At 35.2% G+C, this 25,776-nt stretch overlaps 1 protein-coding gene across 2 annotated transcripts in view; it reads right to left on the bottom strand.

The window, feature by feature from the left end:
* The window catches only part of IFIH1 (interferon induced with helicase C domain 1), a 54,051-nt gene that overhangs the window by 7,308 nt on the left and 20,967 nt on the right, over positions 1-25,776 (bottom strand). For both annotated transcript variants that reach the window (XM_054506167.2, XM_045868739.3), the window contains exons 4-11: positions 20,754-20,858; positions 15,146-15,366; positions 8,628-8,838; positions 7,376-7,593; positions 6,103-6,219; positions 3,682-3,805; positions 2,867-3,145; positions 2,249-2,508 (exon numbers count right to left, since the gene is read on the bottom strand). In XM_054506167.2, the coding sequence (XP_054362142.1) occupies positions 2,249-2,508; positions 2,867-3,145; positions 3,682-3,805; positions 6,103-6,219; positions 7,376-7,593; positions 8,628-8,838; positions 15,146-15,366; positions 20,754-20,858 (1,535 nt within the window). The remainder of the gene's footprint in view (positions 1-2,248; positions 2,509-2,866; positions 3,146-3,681; positions 3,806-6,102; positions 6,220-7,375; positions 7,594-8,627; positions 8,839-15,145; positions 15,367-20,753; positions 20,859-25,776) is intronic.

A 25,776-nucleotide genomic window follows, 5' to 3' on the forward strand; every position in this document is an offset into this window, starting at 1 on the left:
ATGAGAGACTAGAATGGGCTTTGCTTTTCACTACATTAACTTTAGAATATTTAATATTCAGAAAATAAGATTCAGTGACACTTTTAAAGATCATTGAATTCTGAGTCACAGAGAAAATAACACACTCGATGCCACATCTGGTCACTGTAAGAGTCATTCAAGCAGGAAACCTATGGAATATGTCTGGAAGGACATGTGAGAAACAGAAAACGTTGGCTGCCTCCAGGGAGGGAGCAAGAAGACTGGAGAGCCGTGCCCTGAACCTTATTAATTCGGAAAGAGGTAAATATATTATGTGTTCAAAGAGAAGTTCAATAAAATGAAATAATAAATTATTAAAAACATAATTTTAAAAACTATAATTAAATGAAAAAAAGCTCTGAATTTTGAAACTTAATATAAGTAAAGAAATTAAAGAAGCACTCTGGCCCTTGCATAGGAGGAGTGGGTAAGCATAAACCTAGCCTGATAGGGTCAGGGCGGTTTTGTTCTCAGACTCATCCAAGCTGTTGGTCCAGTCTGGTGCACATTTATGCTATCTTTTACCCCCAAACATTAAACAAAAACATTAAGCATTAGACAAAAATAAACACGTCAGACCAACGGTATGTTCTCCCACCCTCTTTTTCTTCTTAGAGGCAGTGTGTGTCTTTTTTTGACTACTAAATGCTGGACAATTGTGCAGAAAAGCCTCTCTCCAGTCTTCTCTGATAACTTCTCCCTCTCACACTCATGTCCACTAATAAAAGCTTACATGTCTTTGGATTTTAGCAGAAGATGTCTGTGCTATTCAAAAGAGTAACTTAAGGGGCGCCTGGGTGGCTCAGTCAGTTACGCATCTGCCTTCAGCTCAGGTCATGATCCCAGGATCCCAGCTCCCTGCTCAGCGGGGAGCCTGCTTCTCCCTCTCCCTCTGCCCCTCCCCCCCTCGTGCGTGCTTGCTTTTTCTCTCTCTCAAACAAATAAATAAAATCTTTTTAAAAAAGTAACTTTAATAATGAGAATTTCAGACAGGGTTAGACCCTCAAATCACATCAAATAAATGCTGACTCCCTCTCCCAGTGAATAAGTCCAACTCTGTTCATAAGGGGAGGGTGTGGGGCATAAGGAAGGGGTGTGTTCTATATTTTGGCATATAGCCCCCAAATCTGAAACGGCTAAGGAGCAAAAAGTAGCTTGACAACATACTTTCCTTTTGTACGTCACCTCTTTTCAGAAAAGGAGCTGAGGCCACATATAACCAAAGTGAAAATACTAAAGTTAATATAACAGAAACTTAAAAACAGGAGTGGAAGAATACAGATGTACTATTTGTAAGGATTAACATAGAGGCAGTGAGACTGAACTTTAATTTTGCTTGTGAGCTTCCTGAAAGCTAGGGCAAAAAGGAAACTAAGTAAACTAGCTCTCATCACAAAGGAGGAAGTAAGCTCCTTACCCAAGGAAAACAATGCTTTCTTTTTCTGGCATAAATTTTAAAGGCAACTTTAACTGCGTACAGGCAGTTAGTATATTGAGCATTATAGTGTAAAATTTCAAGAACTATTTTTTTTCAGCAAACATTAAAACAGATTTAATTTGCTCCATTGCACTGAATTCTGATGACCATGACAGAATTGAAGTGTCCCCTTGTCCAACAAGACTCAAGGTCAATATGACTTCAGAAGAACAATTTTATTCGAACAAGCCATGCTTGTAATGTCTAACAGTGCCTTTTTTCTCTTCCATGGGTTTTACTGTGCACACGGTAAGTAGTATAATGAAATGAAAACAAAGCAAAAATAATCTTAAAAAGGAAAAGAAAATCACTCATAGTCCCAAATCTCTAACACATGAAATGTCTTCATTTTTCCAAGTTGCCTTACAGATCCCATCCTATGCAAACGTATTCTACATTTTTTCTAATTGTAATGCACATATTTTTGTGGGGGTTTGATTTTTCCACTTGATATTATGTCGCAACCATTTTTCCATTTAGTTACTAAGTTTAAATGTCAATTATTTTTGCAAAGGAAACTCAATTTTGAAAGTTCCTCCAAGTATGTGAAAAAAGTGACTCCCAACAATGCTTAGCTTATCAGACACCACAGATTAGATTGCTACTCAACTCACATTTTATTTTAAGAACAAGCATTCCATAAAATTATTTGTGGAGTGGCAATAGAATTGATGGAAAAAAAAAAAACTACAACTAATTTGGGAACAGTAATAACAGGATAAGGAAAGCAATTTAGAAGGATGTTTTCACCTGTGTCATGGGCTTGAACTCACTGCTGTGTCCAGCTCCAATCAGATGATGGGCTTTGACTCCTACTTCTGCAAATTTTTTATTTTCAGTAATCCACTGAGAAAGGGCATATGCACTCTGTCTTGTTTTTGTGAAAATTATTCCTCGGGCCGATTCCTCAGTCCTTGTATATTGTTCCATTATGGTGTTTCTTAATTTGGTCAGCTTTTCATTTTCATGTTTTGGGTTTTCAGCCAGCTTTTTCAACAGTCTCCTGTTTTCTTTAAGAAAGAATTAGTTTTAATTATAAAACATGTGAATAAATTACACTGGGAGATTTTATGTAATGAGATACCAAGATGTAGTTGAACTACAGTTGATCTTGTGCTATCTAATGATCAGGCTAGCTTAATAAATAAATGTATTGCAATCTTGTTGACAATAAAACCAGATGACCAAATGACTGTGATTATACAATTTATGGCTAATCTGAGCCCATCAATTGGAAAGAGCCCCAATATGAATGGGATTTCTTCTTTCAAAATGAAAGATGATTTTAAGAGGGACTTTTGGAAGCAGCAGGCTCACGCCAAGAGGCAAATGCATGAAGTACGCAATCAACATAACATTGATTCTTACCAAAAAATAAATCCATGAGAAATCTATCTGTCCTATCCAGGCTCAAAGGTTTCTTTTCATCATCTTCATCTTCATCACCATCACCATCACCATCCTCACCACTCTCATCACTATCATCTTCTTGGACCGCATACTTCTTCTCTTTCTCATCATTATAGAAAGCTTCAAGGTGATTATATGCATCAATTGTTCGAATTGTATCATTAATTTGTAGGGCCTCATTGTACTTCCTCAAATGCTCTGCACAAACACGTTCTTTGCGATTTCCTTCTCGTGCAGCTATGAAAGAATATGTTACGTACAGTGAAATCATGGTGGAACACACCCCTTAAAATTGTGCTGTGGACTTGAATATGTCTATGATACTGACTCCAAAATCGGCTTCACGTTGTTTTTGAGATGGGCAAGGTAAGGATCAAAATGTGCCTTGAGCTCTAAAAGTTTTCCAAACCCTAGACTGGCTACCTGAGCTCTGGATCAGCAAGAACACAGACCTGATTCATGCCGACTCAGAGGAATGGCATGAAAAACATTTCAGTTGAGTTTGCACTTGGAGACAGAAACATAATATTTATCTTAATATGTTAAACATACAATAAGTGAAAGACTCTGGAAATAAAGAGAAAAATGGATGGATTGGTGCTTCTTTCCTTAGGTAAGGGATTAGAACATGTTCATCCTTATACTACTTCGAACACAGGAATTCCATTTGATATTCTATTTGCTTTCAGTTTGGTTGAGAATATATGACATATCATCTGAAATCTTGGCATAAACATGGAAAAAACTAAATGTTGGGTCAAAACCCAAATTACCTTTTTTTTCCGTTTGAGTGGTCCATTGTTCATAGGGTTGAGTTCCAAAATCTGACATTGGACTCATTTGGCAAAAACTTTGAATCTTGTTCATTATTTCTAAAAGTTTATCTTTAAATGGATCCTAAAAATAAATTATACACTTATTCTTACATGCTTGTATTGTTAAAGAAATAACATTATCTTTGTTAAAAATAACTTCCAAAGTAACAAGTTAATCTCTGACCACCTCTTTGTACATTTATTTTTTATCAGTAATCCACCCTTAAGCCACACACACACCAACACCATGTACCGCTGCTGGAATTTCCATTTTAAAAGTTTTACAAAAATAAAATTAATGGATAATATGCACCTTGAATGCTAATTGTAATTTAAAAATATATGTATTGGGGCGCCCAGGTGGCTCATTCGTTAAGCTTCTGCCTTCGGCTCAGGTCGTGATCCCAGGATCCTGGGATCAAGCCCTGCATCGGGCTCCATGCTTGGCGGGAAGCCTGCTTCTCCCTCTCCCACTCCCCCTGCTTGTGTTCCTGCTCTCCTTGTCTCTCTCTCTGTCAAATGAATAAATAAAATCTTTAAAAATAATAATAAATAAAATATATGTATTAAAGCAATGCCCCCATTATTTAGAAAGCCTGTAATGTAATTTAAGAAACATTCCCTTTTGAAGAACTGGTTTCAGTATTATTTCTACCAAAATAAAAAGTTAAAAGTTAGACTTGTAATGAGCACCAGGTGATGTATGGAAGTGTTGAATCACTATATTGTACACCTGTAACTAATATAACACTGTATGTTAAAACACACACACACACTGTATGTTAACTAACTGGAACTTAAAAAAAAAAGTTAAGAGATAGAGTTTAAAAAAAAAAACAAAAACCCAGACACATAAGAGTGCATACTATATGATTTCATTTATATAAAGTCCAAAGTCAGTTAAAACCCACTTTTGGTATTAGAAGTCAGGATAGTAGTTATCCTTGGGGGATGAGTAACTGGAAGGAAGAATAGGGGTTTTTGGGGAGCTGAAAATATTCTGTGTCTTAATCTGGATTTTGATTATACAGGTGTGTTCATTTTATAACAATTCAGCAATCTGTACACCTATGAAGTTGCACTTTTCTGCATGTCTGTTATACTTCAATAAAAAGTATATCAAAATTAAGTAAGTTAAAAAGTAACATGGCAACTTCTTTTAAAAATATATCCTGAGGATTTTTGTGGGGTTTTTAAAAATGATTATGAGTAGAAATATGCATTTAAAGTTATTAAGTATAACTGAATAAGGAACAAGAAGTGAATGAAAATAAAGTATATTCAAATGTTCTGGTTCAGCTGGAATAGATAGTAGTCATCTTCAGAATTTCCAAAAAATTGATCTATGGAGATTGGTCAGTAACATTGGGTTAGTACCTACTACATTTCAAATATAATATTGCCTATTATACATATTTCATGTTATTTAATCCTAATATCCTATGAGGTAGATTTTCAATGATTATAATTATTAGCAAGTACATAGAGCTAAAATTTATCATGCTTTTTATATTTTACAAAAGAAAGTATTGACATAATATACTGGTCATAATGTCCAAACTAACATAGTTGGTTTTTATAATCAGTGAAAATACTCATTGCAAAAGCATCATTAAAGTAAATATTTTACTTCTTTACCATGTCAGTGTTCTCTTAAGAAAGTAAATATGCAAATTAAGTAAGATTTCCATTATCATTACCAACTGTAATCTGGTAGCAACAAAATGGCTCTGCAAAATGTCAGAAAACCAGTGCTGAAATTCACCAAGAAAGTAAAAAGAATAAAATGAATTACAGTAATCACTCTAGTTTAGCTATACAACCTCTCTACCCTCACCTCCATGCTCACATGTAGTCAAGCTACTCTTCATATAAACTGGAAAACTAAAAGAAGGCTGGAAGAGAGAATTCACAGCAGTGCTTTGTTGTCCAACAATTAAAAAAAAGAATAAACCTGCAACTTATTTTGCTAAAAATTTAAGATAATATTCTTCAGATGGTTGGTATAAAATAATCTTTGCATCTTTCAGTTGAGTATGGTATTATAATGAATTGTTGAACATTACATCAAAAATTAATGATGTACTGTATGTTGGATAAATGAACATAATGAAAAAAAACAAAAGAACAAAAAAATCTAATAAATATCAATTTTTTTTTTAAGATTTTATTTATTTATTTGAGAGAGAGAGAGAGAATGAGAGAGAGAACATGAGAGGGGGCAGGGTCAGAGGGAGAAGCAGACTCCCTGCAGAGCAGGGAGCCCGATGTGGGGCTCGATCCTGGGACTCCAGGATCGTGACCTGAGCCGAAGGCAGTCATTTAACCAACTGAGCCACCCAGGCGCCCCGTAATAAATATAAAATTTTAAGCACATACTTCTCTGGTGTCATCTGCAATTGCAAACTTTTTGCATGGCTCTTTTATTTGGTCTTTGAGTTGATCAATATTTTCTTTCACAGTTTTAATGGTACATGCATCGAGATTGGCACATATCTGGAAAAGAGATTTTTTTCAGTATTCAAATATTTACTTTTCCTTTTCAACTGATTCAATGTAGAATTATTTTTCATCTAACAAATAAGGACCATGACTAACTAAATATAGCATTTTAGTATTGCTCTATTGTGGATCTGATTAACCAATACGTTTATCTCTATGGACTAAAAAGAAGCTTCTAAATCTTGTTGGTGGATAATTCCAGAAAAAGAAGTGTATTTATTTTCATTCCTTAAATTCCATTTGCCGGCTGGAAAAACTGACATGGAAACAATGCAGCAAATTACAGAGATCGGCAGAGAATGGTAATGAGATAACCCTATCACATAAGAGATTTTAAAGGTCATCTTGACATCCCTGGATTAGATTACCACCCTCCTCTACACATAACGAGGACAATGTAAAGCTAGGAGCAGCCAAAGCCTGGATGTGCCTGGATCTAGACTGGTATTAGTCCTTAATCCCATAACAAATTATATCTTGGAACAAATAATTGTGCCTCTCTCTGTTCTACATGATTTTTACTGAATTCAACTTAAAAGTAAGGGACTTAAAATATAAATTTTACTCTGAATTCACTGAACAATTGAAATCAACAATAGTACTTTATGTGGTGTTACCACTTGGGGTCAGCTGACAAGTAGTACAACCGCAACTAAAGATTCTTGTATCTCCATTTTCTCATTTAATTTGAATTACCCAGAATCTGAGAATCACACAGAACAAAAAAGGCACAGAAAAAAATATGCAATTTTGAAACTCATGGAGTATTATGAAAATTAGAAATTTTCATAGTTTGTGCATATTTCTATATCAAATGGATCATCAGGTTTAACAACAGGAGTAGATATTTAAAATAAGGTATTTCATTTGTCCCAATTTTTCATTGATTCTATCCGTACTCCATAATTTTTGTGATATTTTTCTGTACCATAGTAATTTATTAGGGCATGTTACTGTTTTGTAGAAGATTGAATATGTTTAACTAAAACATATTGATTTCACTTAACTGATGATCATAGAATACCTTCTTTTATGCACTCCATGGCACTTGGACCTAATCTTACTCAAGAAGCCCAAGAAGCTCTGGCATTTGCTTTTAGGGTTTTTTGTTGTTGTTGCTATTGTGTTTTACATAAAGTTAATGGCTTACTTTTAAAATGTGTTCCTTGGCTTCAGCTTGCCTTTTGGCTCCTCCAACACCTGGTGAAGCTGTTAGTCCTAGTATCTGAGGTAGAGGAATCACTGGTTTGCATTCTTTCTTGAGTTTATTGTTTTTCAACTTCTGTTTCAAGTAACGCCTCATGATGTTATTATAGACTGCTTCTTTGTTGGTGTGATGGCATTCATCAATGACGATGAGGGAAAAGTCTTAAAAGAAAATCCAAGTGGTTCATTTGTCCATACCAGCAAGGTAGAGTGAAAAAAAGTACCTTAAAGGTAGTAAACTGCGCTGTGACGGGGATATCTTTTCTTGAGCAGAATCCTGGCACAGACCTCTCACTTTTTAAGAGGGCAATGGGACTATGTTAGTCATCTGTACATCCAGAGGTCCAGGTATATTAATTATGAAACTATTATTGTTAGTTATTATCCTTACTTAAGAGATTAATTTCAGAAAGTTTATAAAGGTAAAAAGTGTTACAGGATGGAATTCAATCCCTGCCTTATTCCCCACAATTAATCAGGATTACATTTTTGTTCTTTAATAAAACAATTTAATTTTAAGTTGATGAGGGTTTATTTTTATGTCAAATAAGAACCATACCATTTAAACAGAGATCATTTTGCCTTGTTTTAACACTGCATTTAATTATTACAATTATTATAATGATTATTTATACTTCTTTCCCTTTCTCTCACTTTCTCTTCCCTTCCCCTACAAAATAGAAAGGATTATATTTCATTCTATGGAAAAGATGGCATATCTAACAGTAGCCATTAGCATATGAAAATATCCTGTTGGTACCTAGAAATTAAAAGTAAATGGAAAGTCCAGTGAGTGCTTGATTTAATACCATATTCTTATGTAAATAAAGTGATCTAATTAAAAATGTATCATAATTTTTGTGTTTCCCCAAGAAAGTAGAAGAGTTTTAATGAAAACTTAAGCAATGGAAGACAATCTAATCAGAGATAATCTTTTTATTTTTATTTTTATTTTCTTTAAGTAGGCTCCACACACAGCGTGGAGTCCAACACGGGGCTTGAACTCACGACCCTGAGACCAAGACCTGAGCTGAGATCAAGAGTCAGACACTTAACTGACTGAGCCACCCAAGCGCCCCTAAATCAGAGATAATCTTTTTAAATCAGCATTTTAAAGATATATAACTAATACAGCCTCTGTGCTATCATCAATATCACTAATTCTTCTTTTTCCAAAAATAAACACTTCGACCAACCTGAAAACTGGACACCATCATCTTCTCCTTTTTCTGAATTTAAAAGGGAGTTTTCAAGGATTTGAGCTGTACTGATGATAACATCATAGGTTTTGACAACTTCTGGAAATGATATTTTTAATTGGGTATCTCCACTTAATCCAATTGTATGATACCATTTCTTCAAAAATGGTTCAAACTCTTTGCGGAAGAGCTGTTCAACCAGTGGCACCTTTAAAAATGACAAAATTAAAAAGAGAGAGAGAGCATGGTCAAAGAAAAAGGAGTATTGATCAAAGGCCTACTACGTGGCAAGCATTATCAGAGGTGTTTACATTATCAGTTAATTAAGCATAACAACCTATCCATCATTACATTCATTAATTTGTCAATAAGCATTTACTGAATGCCTGTTAGGTGTAGACATTGTATCTGAGACATAAACATGTTTAAGATATGGGTGACAACTTTGAGGAACTCAGTCTAGTTGAGCACATAGACTAAGACTAAGCAACAAAAAACCACAAATTAGTAAAACACAGTGTAATAATTCTCCCATAGAAATATATACAAAGTGACAGCAAAAAGGCAGAAGTAACTGAGTACTCAAAAGAAGGGTTGAGAAAGAATTTTAATTTGTAAATCATGAGTCAATGACAAGACAAATTAAAACCAAGGCTGGATAAGAAATAAATTCTGAATTCACAGATCAGGGCCAGGCTATAAAGGGCTGTGAATAACATGCAGAATATTTTAAATTTAGTATAATAGTTATAGGACCCTTGTGAGTTGTTGATTTATTCCTGATGTTTGTTTTGGGATGGGGCCAGAGGCAACATGCCTAAAAAACTGAAAGGAGCAGAGAACCAAAAGTGAGGAGGTAAGACACTGCATAGGAGAGCAGATGTGAGATGAAGGGGTAGACCACTAAAATAGCTTTGGTGGCTGAGAAAGAACAAAAGAGCAAACAGATTGGCAAAGTAAGTGGAAATCTTTCAGAGGTGACTGGCATTACCGAAGGGAGTAGTTGGCATTGAGGTTACTTGATGTAATTGGCAAGTCACAGTATCTTTGCATTCACTAGCAAGTCAAAATGCAGGTCTTCATGAAGACCCTGACCTGTAAGACCATCACCCTCGAGGTGGAACCCAGTGATACCATGAAGAATGTGAAGGCCAAGACCCAGGATAAAGAAGGCATCCCCTGTGGCCGGCTAGCAGAGGCTCATCTTTGCAGGCAAGCAGCTGGAAGATGGCCACATTCTTTCTGACTACAACATCCGGAAAGTGTCAACCCTGTACTTGGTTCTCTGTCTGAAGGGTGGCTATTAATTCTTCAGTGTTGCATTTATACTCCCCAGTGATGGCATTACCCTGCATTATGGCCATTTGTCCCAATTTAAGTTTAAAAATTAAATTACCTTATTTCGCTCAGCATAAAAAAAAATTAAATTACTACTTTCAGTTATAGCTGAACCTGTTGAAAATTTTAATAAAGGTTTTGTTGCATGGTAGCAAAAAAAAGTCCTTTCAGCTGGCTCTCTGTATGTCACAGTGCCTGCTGAAGGTGGTTCAGTTGACCCCTCAATGCTACACATTACCAGTCATTTTGAATACCTCCTAGATTAGGGAAAGGAATGACCAGGCCATCTTGAATGTTATATCCTCAGAGAATTTTTCCCACGGGAGCCTACGGATGTATAGTGTGGCAAACAGAGAGTTGGCAGGAGGAGTTTCAAGGGCCAGCATCAAAGAGTAAGCATTATACTCCTCATAATATAATTACCAGATAATGTGATCAATGCTTATCTTTCCACTGGTCTGCAGAACATGTGTTATTCATCTTTTTACTAGAGGTGAGCCCCACTTATGTGTACAATGAGGGCTGGCTGACACCCCTGGCTGAAAATAGTGTACAAAGAACAATGCTTTGTATCATTGTTCAGTATAAATAATGAAGTTATTTAAGAGTGAATGTGGAAAAGAAAGGGGTAAAGTGGAATCTATGAATTTCAACGAAACAGTGCAGACCCAAAATCAATAACCAAGTTTGGTAAGTGGGAGAAAATAATACAAGGTGAGAAAAATAAGAAGAGAAACTTTCCATTAGTGTTTTTGTTTTTTGTTTTATTCTGGTTTTGTTTGTTTTTTGTCAAAGTCAAGTTTCTGGTCCATCTGCCACACAATCACTTGAGAGATTTGGAAAATGCAGACTCCTGGGCCCCACCAAAGGGTCACTGAACCTAGGGACCGTCTTCGGGGACACAATTCTGTGTGCATAACCTGCACTTAACATGAAACCTCTCATGTGACAGTAAGTCTTTAGAATGTGAGAACCGCAGCTCTTCTCTCTCTTACACAAAGTCATTTCTGACATATTTTTCTAGAACTATTCTTTTCATTCTACTTACACGAGACAGAGGAAATAATCTGAGGAAGAAGTAAGAAAGACTCTGAAGTAGAGAATGAAAATTAAGCTTAGTGGGAAGAGATAGCAAGATCCAGGGGAGAGAAAGTCAGCCCTGAAAACGACTCCAGCCACTTACTTATTATGTGACCTTGGACAAGTTACTGAATCATTTCAATCATTTCAATTTCTACATCAATAAAATGAAGATAATGTTAACCTATGGTAGCACTGTTGTGAAAATTAAATGAAATAGAGGCTGTCATTTTTCTGGTCCTCAGAAAACTTCCCTGATATTTTGCTGATCCTTTTATTCCAGCAGTATAGTGAAAAAAGAAGGCCAGTTAGCTTCAGAAGATAAGGGTTCAAGTTTCAGCTCTGCTGCTTATTGGCAGGATGAGCTCTGACAGACCAATTAAAGCCTCAGAGCCCCAGTTTTCTGATGGGTAAAATGAGGATAATTACGGTTACCTCATAAAGTGCCTGTGTGGATTTAATGAGATACAATAAAAATAATTAATATTGTATAATAAAGTGCAATGCAATATTATCATATTATTAATAAACATCTCTCATTTCTTAGAGTGTAGATTCCTGAGAATAGGATCTGCCTTTGATTTGTCTTTAAATCCCCTCATGCTGCTGAATGATTTAAGAATCTCTATACCATGGAGTGACACAGCAATCTGGGGTTCTGCCCATAAAGGATGAGTCAAGACCTTCCAAAGAAGCAGTATCTTCTGGTCTACAGAGCAAAAATAAGTTTCCACAGGAGGTAGCAGGTGTTGGAAATCCTGATACTCACTCTGGGTGGCGTTGACTTCCTACTGAAGGACACAGAGAAAGCCAGATGCAAGTCTGACATGGCTAATTGGGAGGTGTGTGGTCCTCTTGGAGCCTTTTCCTGAGATGTGACAGAGTGCCTGCCAAGACTAATCAAACCCAACTGCTACCCACTTCTGCTGAATCATATGGGGCTGCATTATAGCATCTGAAGGAACCTGGAATTTATCTCTCGTGATGTTGAAGCCCTAGATAGGAAATAGAAAGTCTGGGAACCCAGGTGGTGTTTTCATTTCTCCCTGCATTTGAAGGCGATAACTTTGGGAAGCACGGAGGCAGGGAGATGAAAGTAAACGATGTTAGAGGGGACAGGATTTCTCTTTTCGAGATCAAGGGTTACAATACCATCTATTAGGCTAAATATAGAACTAAGGTTATGTGACAGACAGGGCCAGACTCAAATGAAGAGAACTGAAGCTCAAGTTACTTTAAAATTGAAAGAAATGGGATGATAAAGTAAACAATTATGACATATATGGAAGAACTAGTGGAGAGGTTTCTAGTAATTCCTAGGGAAAAACAATAGAGAAGCAGATGATGAATTAGACTTATGTCCTTAAGTGTCTACACAACAGTGCAGTGAATATGAATAATTAGTGAGGATAATTTAACATTTAAACATGGTTGCAAATGTGGATTTGTAAGAATTACCTAGATCCAATGAGATGAAAGATCTGTGATGGGCATACAGCACTGAAAGAAGGAGTCATTATAAGAACAAGTTGCATTAGATGCATACAAAAACCTGAGACCTGCAATGATCAATCAACATGCGTAAGATGAAGAAATGAACGTTTGCATTTGGAAATTAACTGCACAAAGATAACTTAAAAGAATTTTAGTTTAGCAGATTTTCAGACAAAGAAGAAGCTGAGGCTTTTAGTTTATGGCAAACTCCAGGTGAGTCCTTGGGTGCCGGCACCAGTAGAAAAGGCAAACCTGGTCATGGGCTTAGAGTCACATCTCCTCTCTCTTCCAGTCTGCACCAATAAGACTGTATCTATAGTATTTTACCCAACTCTGGATGCTATATTTGAAAAAGGTCCTAAATAAATGTCTCAAAAACTATGGGCACTCAGGATGATGAAAAATCTGGAAACCATGTTATATGAAAAATAGTTGAAGGAACTGGGAATATTTATCCCAGGGAACAAAAAGAAAAATGACTTAGGAGCCACATTGCTGCCTTCTCTATGTGAAGGGCAGTCGTGAGGCAGGAGAATTAATTCTTACTCTGTATAATCACACTGGAAAGAACTCTAACCAAATGTGGATTTCTGAGAAACAGATTTCGGTAGGGCTTTCCATCAGTGCCAGTCATTCAAAGAATGGATCAAGCTATCTTATTAAAAGCAGAACTTCCTGGATATCCCAGCCTATTCTACTCAGCAGAGGCGAGAGATGAAATGAGAACTGGATGAGAGCTGGATCTTGAAGTCCTCTTTTAGCTCTAAGAGTTTATGACCCTGGGGCCTGATAAAAGAAGGGAAGGAAATAGATGAATTAAAAATATCTCCTAGGTGTTGAGGCTTCATGCTTTGGAGGAGGGGGTGTAACTAACAAAGAGACAGTTAAGGAGGGAAAGAGAGCCTTTAAGGAGGGAGATGGTGAAGGCTCAGTTTGAGGAAACTGCAGAATACTCAAATGGTCTCAAGAACTCCAGCTGAAGTATCTTCAAATCCCGTTAACTTTGTTCTTTTCTGTAAACCTGGCACTTAAGACCCTGTTCACTGGTTAAAGGGTTCCACTTAATTAGTTATGGAGGTGAGGAAGAGGGAGTGCGAGAAAGAACTAAAACTTACTGAGTCATTCCCAGGCTTGAGATAGGTTATTTAATTTAAATTTCAGAGCAACTATATAGGGTGGTATTATTTTGTTCATTTTACAGATGAGGGAACTAAAGCAAGAAGTTAGGATTTTGTCCAACGTCAAACTACTGCTGGGTAGAAGGTGTATTCAAAGCTAGACTCCCTTTATTCCAAAAGATAATGTCCTTTATAAAGAGAATACGTGAAAGGCTATTCACAAATAAATTCTAATGTATCACTATTGTCACAAGAGAAATAAAACTGTTTTAATAGTAGGCATTCAAGTATAAAGAAGAGGTTTTTCGACTTAGCAGATACATACAAAATGCATTTGGAACTACATGATAGAAATTACTCAGATCATAGGTTCTGAGTATGTTTCTTTGGTACCAAAAGGCAGGTTGCAACTAAAACCTTTGGCATAATAGAAATCCAAGAATATAGAAAAGCTGTATAGTCTATTACTATATATTTGGTAAAGGAAATGATGAAACTCTAGTTATTGTAAGTAATAGAAAAAAGACTATGTCTGACCATGGAAATGTATACTCAATTTTACTCCACAGAAATAAAGATTAATCTGCCCAATATACACATTTATAAATTAATAAACTCATTTATCTGAATAAAGCTCAAATAACTAGATTTTGTTTTGCAGTGAAGAAGACTTAAACCTGTTTATGAAGATTGTTCTTTAAATACTCCAAAATATAAATTATTAGAGGAAAACCTCAGTTGCATTTCAAGTAACATCTATATATAATTCTTGAAAGTTAGTTAACTATTTTCCTTTTTTAAAAAAGTATTTTATTTATTTATTTGTCAGAGAGAGAGCACAAGCAGGGGGAGCGGCAGGCAGAGGGAGAAGCAGGCTCCCCGCTGAGCAGGGAGCCCGATGTGGGGCTTGATCCCAGGACCCTGGGATCACGACCTGAGCCGAAGGCAGACACTTAACCTACTGAGCCAACCAGGCGTCCCTCTATTTTCCTTTTTAACTTGATTTAGATCAGCCAAATAGTCACTTAATTTTTTCTTTGTCTTCAAACAAATGATATATATTCTGGTAAGGAGGACTTGCCACCTTTGACTAAGGGTCAACAGTTAAAGAGACTCCAAAAAACAATATCTGATCCTAGATTCCAGTAATATTTTGAAGTCATTCATGTCCATAGACATGATAACTTAAATTAGTGTCAGTTAACCTTAAAGAATATCTGGGTAAATGTATTATTCTTTACACATAAATAACAGCTATTTGATTTATGCTCTGGTGTTATGAAAAAATTCATTTTAAAAGCTAATAACTTGGATATTACATACATCTGTAAGAGCAAAGATTTAAAATAAAATAAATTACTTATTTTGACATTCCTCTTAATTACATTAAGTCTGCGTGATCCATTGTTATATATGTCATTTTACAAATGCGTCAGAAAAATACAGTGAAAATAAACACTGTGGTATTATGTGCTATTTGGATACCTTATTGACAAGGACTATAACTTTTCCAGGTTCAGATGCTTTTTTCTTCTTGTCCAAGTGATCCTTGGCAATGTAAACAGCCACTCTGGTTTTCCCACTCCCTGTAGGGAGGCATATAATGATATTTTTCCCCTCCAAGGCTGGTTGGGCGACTTCCATTTGGTAAGGCCTGAGATGCAGTTCTGGCTCAGAAGATGCTCTTTCTGCCACATTCTCTTCATCTGAAGGAAATTAAAAGGTAGAAAAATAAGGGAACGGGCAATAAAATAACTAAGGCTAGCAAGTCTAAAACCCAGCATAGGCTTCTTGTGATTTAAACTCCTTTTCATGTGTCCAAACCAATCCATTTTTCTATTTTCTGTACCATATGGGTGTCAGCTCTCTGTTGGCATCTCCAGGGTCGACCCAGGCACCCCATTCTGGCAGTAGCCTGGGGGCAGAGGTGCAGAGGGAGTGAATTAACAGGATGAAGGACAGGAGGGGAGGCAACATGGGAGAGTCTTTTCACAGAGTGGGCAAAGCCAGGGGAAATTGCAAGAAGGGCTGCTGTATAGGATTGGCAGGAATGATTCTTAGTGCATCAGGCTTTCCAGTTCTTTGTTGAGCCCTTCTGCCCTACTTGTTTCTCTATAGTCTTGCCACCTACGAATCAAGAGGAACTGGGAAAAAATGAGTCATCGTTCTGTATCACCACTCCCCTTTACTTTTTATTGCGAAGAAGTTATTATAGCTAATGGTACTTTCCCTCATTTGAAAAACTTTATCTGACAACCAAATACCCAAAAAGCCTGGCTATCTATCTATCTATCTATCTATCTATCTATCTATCTATCTATCTATCTATCTACCTATCTCAAATATCTAAAATGGCAAAACAAAACAAAACAAAATCCTATTTTTGCCATGTGAGATAGGGAGATTAAACAGAAGCCATATTTAGGGAGAAGGGGAAAAACTTCTCCCATGTAAGCCTTTAACTGATATGTTTTCATTAAAAGATGAAAAACGATTCTGTTGATTTAAACTGACTTGTGACTAATTTTGGCATTTAGTTTTAAATTGCGATCTTTATCACTTCCTTATATGTATTCTCCACGTATTCATATTTTCCTGAAACTCAAAGTGTGATATATTAAAAATATTTCCAATTAACATAGATTTCTAAAGTTAAAATTCTCATAAAGTACTAACATGTATTAATTTTTTGAACATTAGAATAAAATTGTTATAACATACCTTGGTTTAAACATACTTTGTTTAAAAGTGATCATATTTATCTTTATTGGCCAGGGGAAAAAGATCTAAAAATGTATAATCTATCATGTGGAATGCAGTAAAATAAATATTATATCAGTTTAAAAGCCCATATTTTGCTTTATGTAATCATAAGAAAAAATGAAATGACAGCACTTAGTACTTCATTACACATGAAGTGTCCCTTCTCTTATCAATGATTGCAATAAAACTAAACTAACAAAATCCCATTAACTTCACAAAAGCTGCTGATGGGTCCATTTCAGCAACTGGATGATTCTATTTAAATGGGTTTTAGCTTGTTGTGACCGCTATCTGCACAGGTAGGAAAATTCACACCAAACATCACTTAGTAAGAGTCATCTACTAACCTGGCAGGAAATTTGCCTTCTGTATGGATGAGTAAACAAAGAAGCAATACATTTAAGTTATCTTTGGATCATCTGCTGATTCATTTAATATGATTTTCAGGAAAAACCCATTTCAGATCACCAGCATTTAAAGAAATACATTTACAAGTTGGCTCTCCATGCTTGCTTTGAACTCTACAGCAATCATAATCATTCATCGTCTACTATATTTATGTAAGGTTCAAATTTATTTAAGAATATCTTTACTTCTCTGCTAAGTGGCTTTTATAGATTATCAAAATCCTAATATTCTACCTATATTCCCGGCATTGATTACCTAACTTTTCCCAAAGAGCAAGAATATTTGCAAAGGAAGATGTACTTTAAATTGTGTTTAATACCAAGATCCAGGAATTTACTTTTGCTAAATTGATATTTAGTTTAGGAAATTCCTTAAAAAAGATTAGCAAATTCCCTTTAATTTCACTCTCGGTATATTTTTGCATGGATTTAAAAAAAATAATAAAATTCTGCTTCCCTCGCAATAGTTGCAGGTACCCCTTTAAATAATTAGTTTCCTTTTTTGTTTTTCATGCTTACTACTATATCCTTGGGTAGCACAAAATAAAAAGGGAAACTTAGAGCAATTTTCTGTCTCTTCCCCAAGTAATCAAAGACGAAGTCAAATGAGCAAAACATCGATACCACTTATGCATCTTTGATATTTATTGTACTAATACATGTAAGATGAGTTAAGATGTTAAAAGGGCATTCATGTTCAAAATTTGATTCTGGAGCCAAACTCATGTTGTTTCTCTGCTACTTAACTCATCATGTACCACTAGTTCATTCTGCAGCAAATATTTACGGGGTACCTATTACATGCCATGCAGTCCCACGAATATAGTCCTTGTGTCCAAGGACTTTAGAGTCTAAAGTACTATAATGCTGCCACTGAAAATGTCTGGCTATTAGATAGATAGCTCAATTCGCATCTGCACTTTTGAGTCAAGTCCGGGAAACTTAATAGGTAGCCCCAAGTTTAAAAGGGAAGCACAGAGTGAACATAGAAAAAAAAATGAGAGTTGGATTCATTGTGAGAACAGCATCCAAAGAAGAGCTGGGTGAGTGCTAAATATTCAGCCTGATTCTTGCCTTATCACATCCTCTGACATAGGGATGGAAGAATTTATCCACATAAGCAATGAGAAGAGAATTTTCTCTTCTCTGTCACCAGAAGGAGAGAACTGAGCTGGTGTCAATGAGCTAGGAGCCAATTTCCTTTATAAAAGAAATGTTTGGGTTTTTGTTTGTTTGTTTTTTTGTTTCTCTTTGGCTTGCTTTGAAAAAGCAAAATCAATTAAATACAATAATGAATGTGGTATTTAAAATATGCACAAGCTTTGAATAACATTGTGCCCTTCCTCTACAACAAATATTGATTGAAGACCTGGAAATTATACTATACCATATAAGTGGTCAAAAAATAAAATCAAATAGGACTTAAATAATAACATTTTATTGGAACTACACCATGTGGCACATTTCATTCTCACATTGATTTTGACAGCTGAGTTATTCTTGGAGAGAAAAGGTCTGTCACTGCATGTGTTTGAAATCGACAAAGTATTCCTTTACCTATAGTATGTAACTACGGAAAAATACGCCATTCCAGTTGGACAAATATTAATAGGTACTACCTCGAAATAGTAAGGAAACACTTTCTACATATAAGGCCAATGTGTATTGCCAAAAATATTGCCACTTTGTGAGGTGCAGTATATCTCTCTAAAAATGAGAGACAGAAAAACAAAAAAGCCTTCCATAGCATAATGAGAATATTTAAACTTTAAGAGCATCATTAATATGTTTTACTATGATGTAACACTGCCACAGAGGAACATAATGTTATGGTAGTGGGTCACATCCATGATCCTTATGTCCCACTATGTAATTGTTGAAGGTGGACAAAGGACATATGGGATAGAGTTCCTTTGATGTCAACTTCAAAAGTTAAAATATTATCCCAAACATTGTAATGCTTTTCAGAAATTCAACATATGTTTACCAGTTTGCAATTTATCTAATCCCTTTTTTTTTTGCATTGATTTCTACTTCAGTCTATATCATGCACCTGAGGGAAAAGAATTTCATAATTTTATAAATGCAGAATTTTACTACCCACTATCCAAAGTAATTCTTTGTTTCTAAGCACTGACCCCATCTAGAACATCAATGGGTGTCCTCGGAAAATGTGTTTGTCTTCAAATGTATTTGCCTTTGAAAATGTATTTGCTTTTTAAAAGTAGGTTGTGTTCAGATTTATCACGTCTTTCATGCCACATTGAGGACTGAAAATCAGCAAATAGTTACATTTGCTAACAGCGCTAAATAGACAAAATCCCCAGCACATAGAGGATACCCATTTAATATTTATTGAATGAATGAATATTGTTGAAAAGCCCTTACTTAGACAAACAAAAATTAAGATGAAGTCCAGAAGCTTAAAACAACCATAAAGACTTTAAATATTAGCTAGAGCATATTTTGAGTTCTAACATCAATAAAATTTAATAGAAATGTTAATTATTAAATGTAACAACTGTATAACAAGTATGGAAAAATCAAATACAACCCACAGAAATAAGCACAGGGCAATAACTTAATAAACACTGAGTGCAGTAAACAGAAAATGAATTAACCCTTTAAAATCCTGGAAAGCTTTTAAGGCAGATGACCACTTTTATGTAAACGATTCTGTCCCTTAAGGACTCCTCTAGTTAAATTTCTGTAATTCGTCTGACAATGCAGGGGAATCTGAAGTACACAATATTCTCCAAGTGTTTTCTACAACTCAATCAGAGAACAAATGAATAATAAAGTAATTTGTGTTTCTTAATTTGCCAGTTTCCTACTGATTCTTAGCTGGCCACATTGTAAAGCATTTTTTGTTTGTTTATAATTTGTTAATTCTAATTATGAAATAGTTCAAATGCACAGACAAATACGGAAAGGTGTATAAAAGATACCCGAGGATCTATCACCTCTTCTTAGAAAATGTTAACATTTTAGTTCAGTAGTAATCATTGGAATTGCACATTCAAACAACAGGAAGAAGCAATAGGAAATCGACCAGACTGACAGAATTTAGGCACTCTGATAACAGGAAGTATTGCTGGAGTGTGGGACTGGGAAGAGGCACTCTCATTTATTGTTGGTGTGATATCCAACTAATAGAGTAATTTGGGAAACACTTAATAAAGTCCTCATTTAATGACAAAATATTTTTTGGAAACTCTACTTCTATGCAAGAGCTATTTAGACAAATTGAAACTCTTTTAACTACATGTATAATTTTTAGTTTTTCATTTTAAAAGGACTCCTGTTAATTGGGTGATGGGCATTAAGGAGGGCATGTGATGTAATGAGCACTGGGTGTTCTATGCAACTGATGAATCACTAAACTCTACCTCTGAAACTAATAATACGTTCTATGTTAATTAATTGAATTTAAATAAAATAAAATTTAAAAAATAAAAAATAAAAGGACTCTTGTTATCTGCAGTTAATCTAGAGTCACAATCTTCTTATTGACAGTATTAATTTTTTTCATTTAAAACGTATTTTGATTAAAAAAAAAAAGTAGGGTACGGGAACACATATACCAAACCGCATTCATGACTTAAATGCAGTCCACTTAACTGAAACAGAGGGCATAAAGAAAACGGATGACCCGACTCTATGGAATGTGGCATGTGCACATTCTTATCTACACCAAAAAAGATAAGGACTGGACCAAAAATGAGAGAGCTTGAGTCTAAGACTTTTATAAGTTGTACTTTTAAAGAAAGTGAATGGCAAAGTTCCAAAACGACTTCAACTGTAGAAAAGAATTGCTTTAATTGCATAAATCCATCAGGGAGGGTACGAACAGCCCCCATGCTTTCCACTATATGGCGTCTTATTTCACAGTTTTTAAGGTTTACACAACAGTTAGGCAGTACCTGAATCACTTCCCATGGTGCCTGAATCACTGCCCATGTTGCTGTTATGTCCAAGACTTTCATCTAAGCAGCTGACACTTCCTTCTGCCAAACTTGTGTCTGATTCTGCAAAGGAAAACATTTTAAAATATTTTTAAAATATTTCTGAGAATAAACGTATTTTAACTGCACACCTCTACAGCACACAGTACATACAGTTCAATGCAAGTGGAAAAGGCGCACCCAGACGATTATGAAGAAAAGGTAAGAGTTTCTGGCAAGCAACATTTAAAAACCCCACTATGGATGAGCAGCTGCTGGGTAGTGAATCAAACGCATATACCTACTTTAATGCACGTCCGATATGAGAGTAAATACAAACTTGTAAACATTTATCACTTTTGTTGTCCCCCCACATGGAAATTTTGCCCAAGAAAAGAAAATCTAGGCTTGATAATGGCATTGAAACACAAAGTATTATATAGTAACCACTGAGTTATTTTAACATAATCTGGTAGGGAATTAATAAAGTATAAAAAATTAATAAAGTACATGGTTCTGTTAATCGGTTATGAAAATAACAGTTCAGTGATAAACATAACTTTAAAAATCTCAAAAAGAATTTGCTCAAAAAGAATTTCATTAAAGCCTAGCATTGTAGTTGTAGTGGAAGCTTATGTGAGGTTGGAAATAAATGTTTTCCTTTGCTACAATTAAACTAAGCTTCCATCAAAAAGTTACAGTTAGGATGAACGGCAAGAGAATTCTCTTAATTTGTTAATCCCGATGTCTGGTTTTCAGTACTCAGTATCAGTTCCTTTTGAAAATCTCTCTCTTTTTTTTTTCTCCTCTAGGGAAGACTTCCCTCTTTACAGTATATTGCCAAGGACTTATGCAATCTTATCCACAAGGATCAGAATTATTGCTAAACTGGTAAAAGTAAATAAAAGATGGCAACAAACGTCGGCTCTGGAATCAGGACTTAAGAAATTTGCTATTGAGGTTGCTCTGAGCCTGGCTCGCCATTAGTTAAAGTGGGGCTGTTACAATTCGCCTCCTAGAATTTGATAACCATTAAGTAATCTTAGGTACAATCAGGTCTTAGCACTGTAGCTCAATTGCTGATGACTGGAAAATGAAATAAAAATCAAGGAGTTGGCGTATCATTAGGGCACGAGTTCCATTAAATAATGTTCTTCTTACAATTAATAACATTTCATAATATTTATACTTGTTACATAATTATCACTTCATGCTACAGCTCCTAAATGCACTAAATAAATTGCATTAAAGTAGCCTTTAGCTACTTAAAACTAGTCTGAGTGTCACACATTCAGGGCTAGAAATAGAAATGGTTGAAAAACGCACAAAGTATATTTTCAATAAAACTTCTCTGGAGAGAGACAGCGTACAACTCCTCAAAACTACAAGTATCTTCTTTTTCCTTAACCAGTTATTTATTTATTTTTTTTAGTTGGTGCACTGAGGTATAATTTATCCTTTATGTATCTTTATAATCACTATTTTTAGGTTGTTCTTTTAGGTAGGTTTAGTTTGATGAGTCTGACAAATGTATACAGTTTGGCAACCACCATCACAAGCATGATTTTTCTATCACTTCAGAAGTCCCCTCAGGCTCCTTTGCTGTCATTTCTCTCCTGCTGCCCCCTAGTAGTCCCTGATTTAGTTTCTGTCCCTACAGTTTGGCCTTCTCCAGAACATCTCATAAACGGATTCACACAGTATGTAACCTCTGTTTGACTTCTTCAACTTAGCATAACACATTTGAGATGCATCCACATTGTTTATATCAGTAATTTGTTCCTTTTTATTGCTGACTAGTACTCCCTGAGCATCGGAGACATCTGTGACATCTCCCTTCCGACTTGATTAAACCTAGTCAGCGGGAAATATAATGGCATTACAGCCAGCGCCAATCAAATATGTAAGACATCTTTCTTAAAAGTTAAAAGAAAGCTGATAAGAGATTTGTAGAAAAATTCTCAATGGACATACATACTGTTTAAGTATATTAGCACAACATAAATATACTAATGTGAAAATACTGTGCCTACCAGTTGTCGTAGATTAGCTCTCAAACTCAGATTTGAGGAATCCCTTATGATCACAAGGGAAAACCTGTATATCTCACTGAGAGATTTTAAATATGGCACTTTGCAATTCCCAGAGGTATGCCTTGTTAGAAGCTTAGAGGCGAGTGTGGGATAGAACTGTCAAGCAGAAGAGTGTTTTGGGCAGATGTACTGATGAAAAGAGAATATGATTTATAAGGAAAAGGCAAGGTGTAAAATGAGATGGGGAAAATGTCATTGCAAGGATAATTCTAGATCTAGAAATATAGACTAAGATTTCTGAGGCAAAAAAGTAAATTTTGACATGCTTTTCATTTGCTGTTTTAAATATGGTATGAGAACTAAAGGTAATACCAAAAATACTAAAAAATACTAACAAGTATTATCTAAAATCTAACCCTGTATCTTTACATTTCCCACTAAGTGTAATACAAATGGAAATTACACTTGATTTTCATTTCATTTTCTATTCGCTAGCAGTTAAACAACAATCTTAAAATACTTTGTATATATGTAAAGTCAAGGTTTTCCCCAAGCTTTGCTTTAACATATGTAAGTTTGGGGGAGTTGTTTAGTGCAATGTGCATGATTAATTTATAAATATTAAAGAAAGTTGCTACCAAAAATTGGGTATTATTAAGTGTATTACATGGATTATTTTGATCTTACAAACAAATTTGCAATGTGTCAGGAAGACACTGAGCTCGGTGCCTTCACGATGTAAATTACACTTTAAACCTCAACATCCTATGTGGTAGATATCCATTATCACCTTAGTTTTACAGATGACACAGTGAGGCCCAGAGAAGTTAAATGATCTATCCTGATCACACAGCTAGAATGGAGCCGAGCGAGAAGTCCCCATTTTCTGAATCCAAGCCTGGTATTCCAGTGTTTTTTTGATGATTTGTGCGAAGCTTTATAAACAAGCAAACAATCCTATAGCCAAGTGTTAAGTGAAGTGAAAGTTGGTTATTGTTGTTGTTATTTTAAAGCATATGGACATTTTCATTGTAATGTCAAATTTTCTATCAATCTTGAAACAGTTTATCTTCCCAAGGGGGGTGGGAAGTAGAGAGATTGTCTTATTTTGCTAACATTTCTGATTTCATCAATAGACTTTCATTTACTTTGTATTTAAATATCCACACAAATTTTGAAATTTACTTTTCTGCACGCAAATAAAAGGAGGAACACTCCCATCCTTGTTAAACAAAATTAATTGGAATAATTTTGCTAGAGATAATTATAAAAATGAAAGTGAATATATAGAGGTCTATTTCTTTGTCATTTTGAGGATATATAAAATCTCCACTTTCTCAACACAAAAATAATTTTGTTTCCTAGGCAGCGAATTCTTATGCATTTGATATAATTTTTTTATTTCATAGAAAGAGAAATACTAAAGGAAATAACTTTAATAATAAAAGAAAATATATTGAATCTCCCATAACATTAAGAATGTCTTCCCCAGAGATTTTCTTCCTGCATTCACTTAAAGAAGTCATGTTTTAAAAATCACACAAACACACATACACATAAAGTCAGATCAAGTGATTATGTGATGCCAAAATTAAACCAGGCTATTGAGTTTATAAGCCAAGAATTCCTGCCACTGATTTATACAGGATTATTTTGTTTTATTCTGTGCACTTTTCACAGTATGTCAATCTGGACTTATGTCCTGATGAAGAAAGTCATGTCTATGATGTTAAAATAGATCAGATAAAATAGAGTAGTCACTTGGAGGCAGGGTGTTACCATGAAAAGAACACTGTGCTAGGAGTCAAGCAGATCGGCCTCCAGATCTGAGCTCAGCCACTGCTAACGAGTGACTTAACCTTTTTTTTCTTAAATTTTTTTTTAATATAGGTAGCAGTTTCTACTTTCTCATTTATCTTGAGAATGATTCCGTTAGATAAAGGAAATGAATCATGAAGAGAAACAAATCTTAAATTCTCATGAAGTTGCTACTTAAATGGTCTTTGAATATTGGAGTTATATTATATAATAAGTTTAGTTAACTTTTATATAGGTGTCATTTCCTCTAGGGAAAATATCAAAGCTGGCTACAAAACAGATTAGAAAATGCTGGTAATTTCTAACTGTTAAAAAAAAAAAAGCAGTTATTTATATCAAACTCTTTTGGAATGAAAGAAAACGATACTCATCCAATTAAAAGATAGGATTTTCTGTAATAATTTTGTAAACAGCACAAAAAAAGAACAGCTCTGTGTACAATGATAGTGTCTAAGACCAGTCCATAAACCACGGAAAAAAATGCCTCATTTTGCAATCACAACTTGGAATATTTTACTAATAAGGCAGAAATATTAACTGGAATCTGAGAAATTTCACATTTAACATCTTCTAGACTTTAAATACTTTAGAATATTTTTAAACCATTTAGAAACCAAAAATATTGAAGTTAAAAAAATTCAAATGAAAAAAACCTCTTGGTTGAAGGCCTTTTTAGATCTATTTCAATGTAAAGTATGCCCTCTGCTGGAAAATGCTATTTTAACAATTAGTTGGTAAGTACATCGTTTACTCAACCTAAGAGCTAGGCTTCCTTAGGTAAAATACAAATTGGTTCTTACTTCTATCCCTGCCAGGTAATGTCCCCCCTATTTTCAACCTAGATGTATTTCCCACTCCACAGAATATTTCTCTTTTTTCACCCCTTGCCTCAGGCTGTCATACATTCTCTTTGCTGAAAAGTGGTTTTGCTTTAAAACAGGAAGCAGTGCAAGGGGCCAGGGCTTCTATGCACATTGAGAAAAAAGAAGGGCACCTGCAGATCTCATTCACATGAGAGGTAGTGCTTACAAGGTCTGCAAATAGTCTAATTTCACTTGTCACCGTACTTTCATGTTTATTCTAGTTCTGACCTTGTGATGCATTTTAGCTTCACCTATTTAGCTATTACCCCTTGCCTGGCTTCGTAATCC

Source organism: Mirounga angustirostris, unplaced genomic scaffold (assembly GCF_029215605.1).
Source record: "Mirounga angustirostris isolate CCGP_5_RB_7025 unplaced genomic scaffold, mMirAng1.0.hap1 SCAF_3, whole genome shotgun sequence".
Taxonomy (NCBI): Eukaryota; Metazoa; Chordata; class Mammalia; order Carnivora; family Phocidae; genus Mirounga; species Mirounga angustirostris.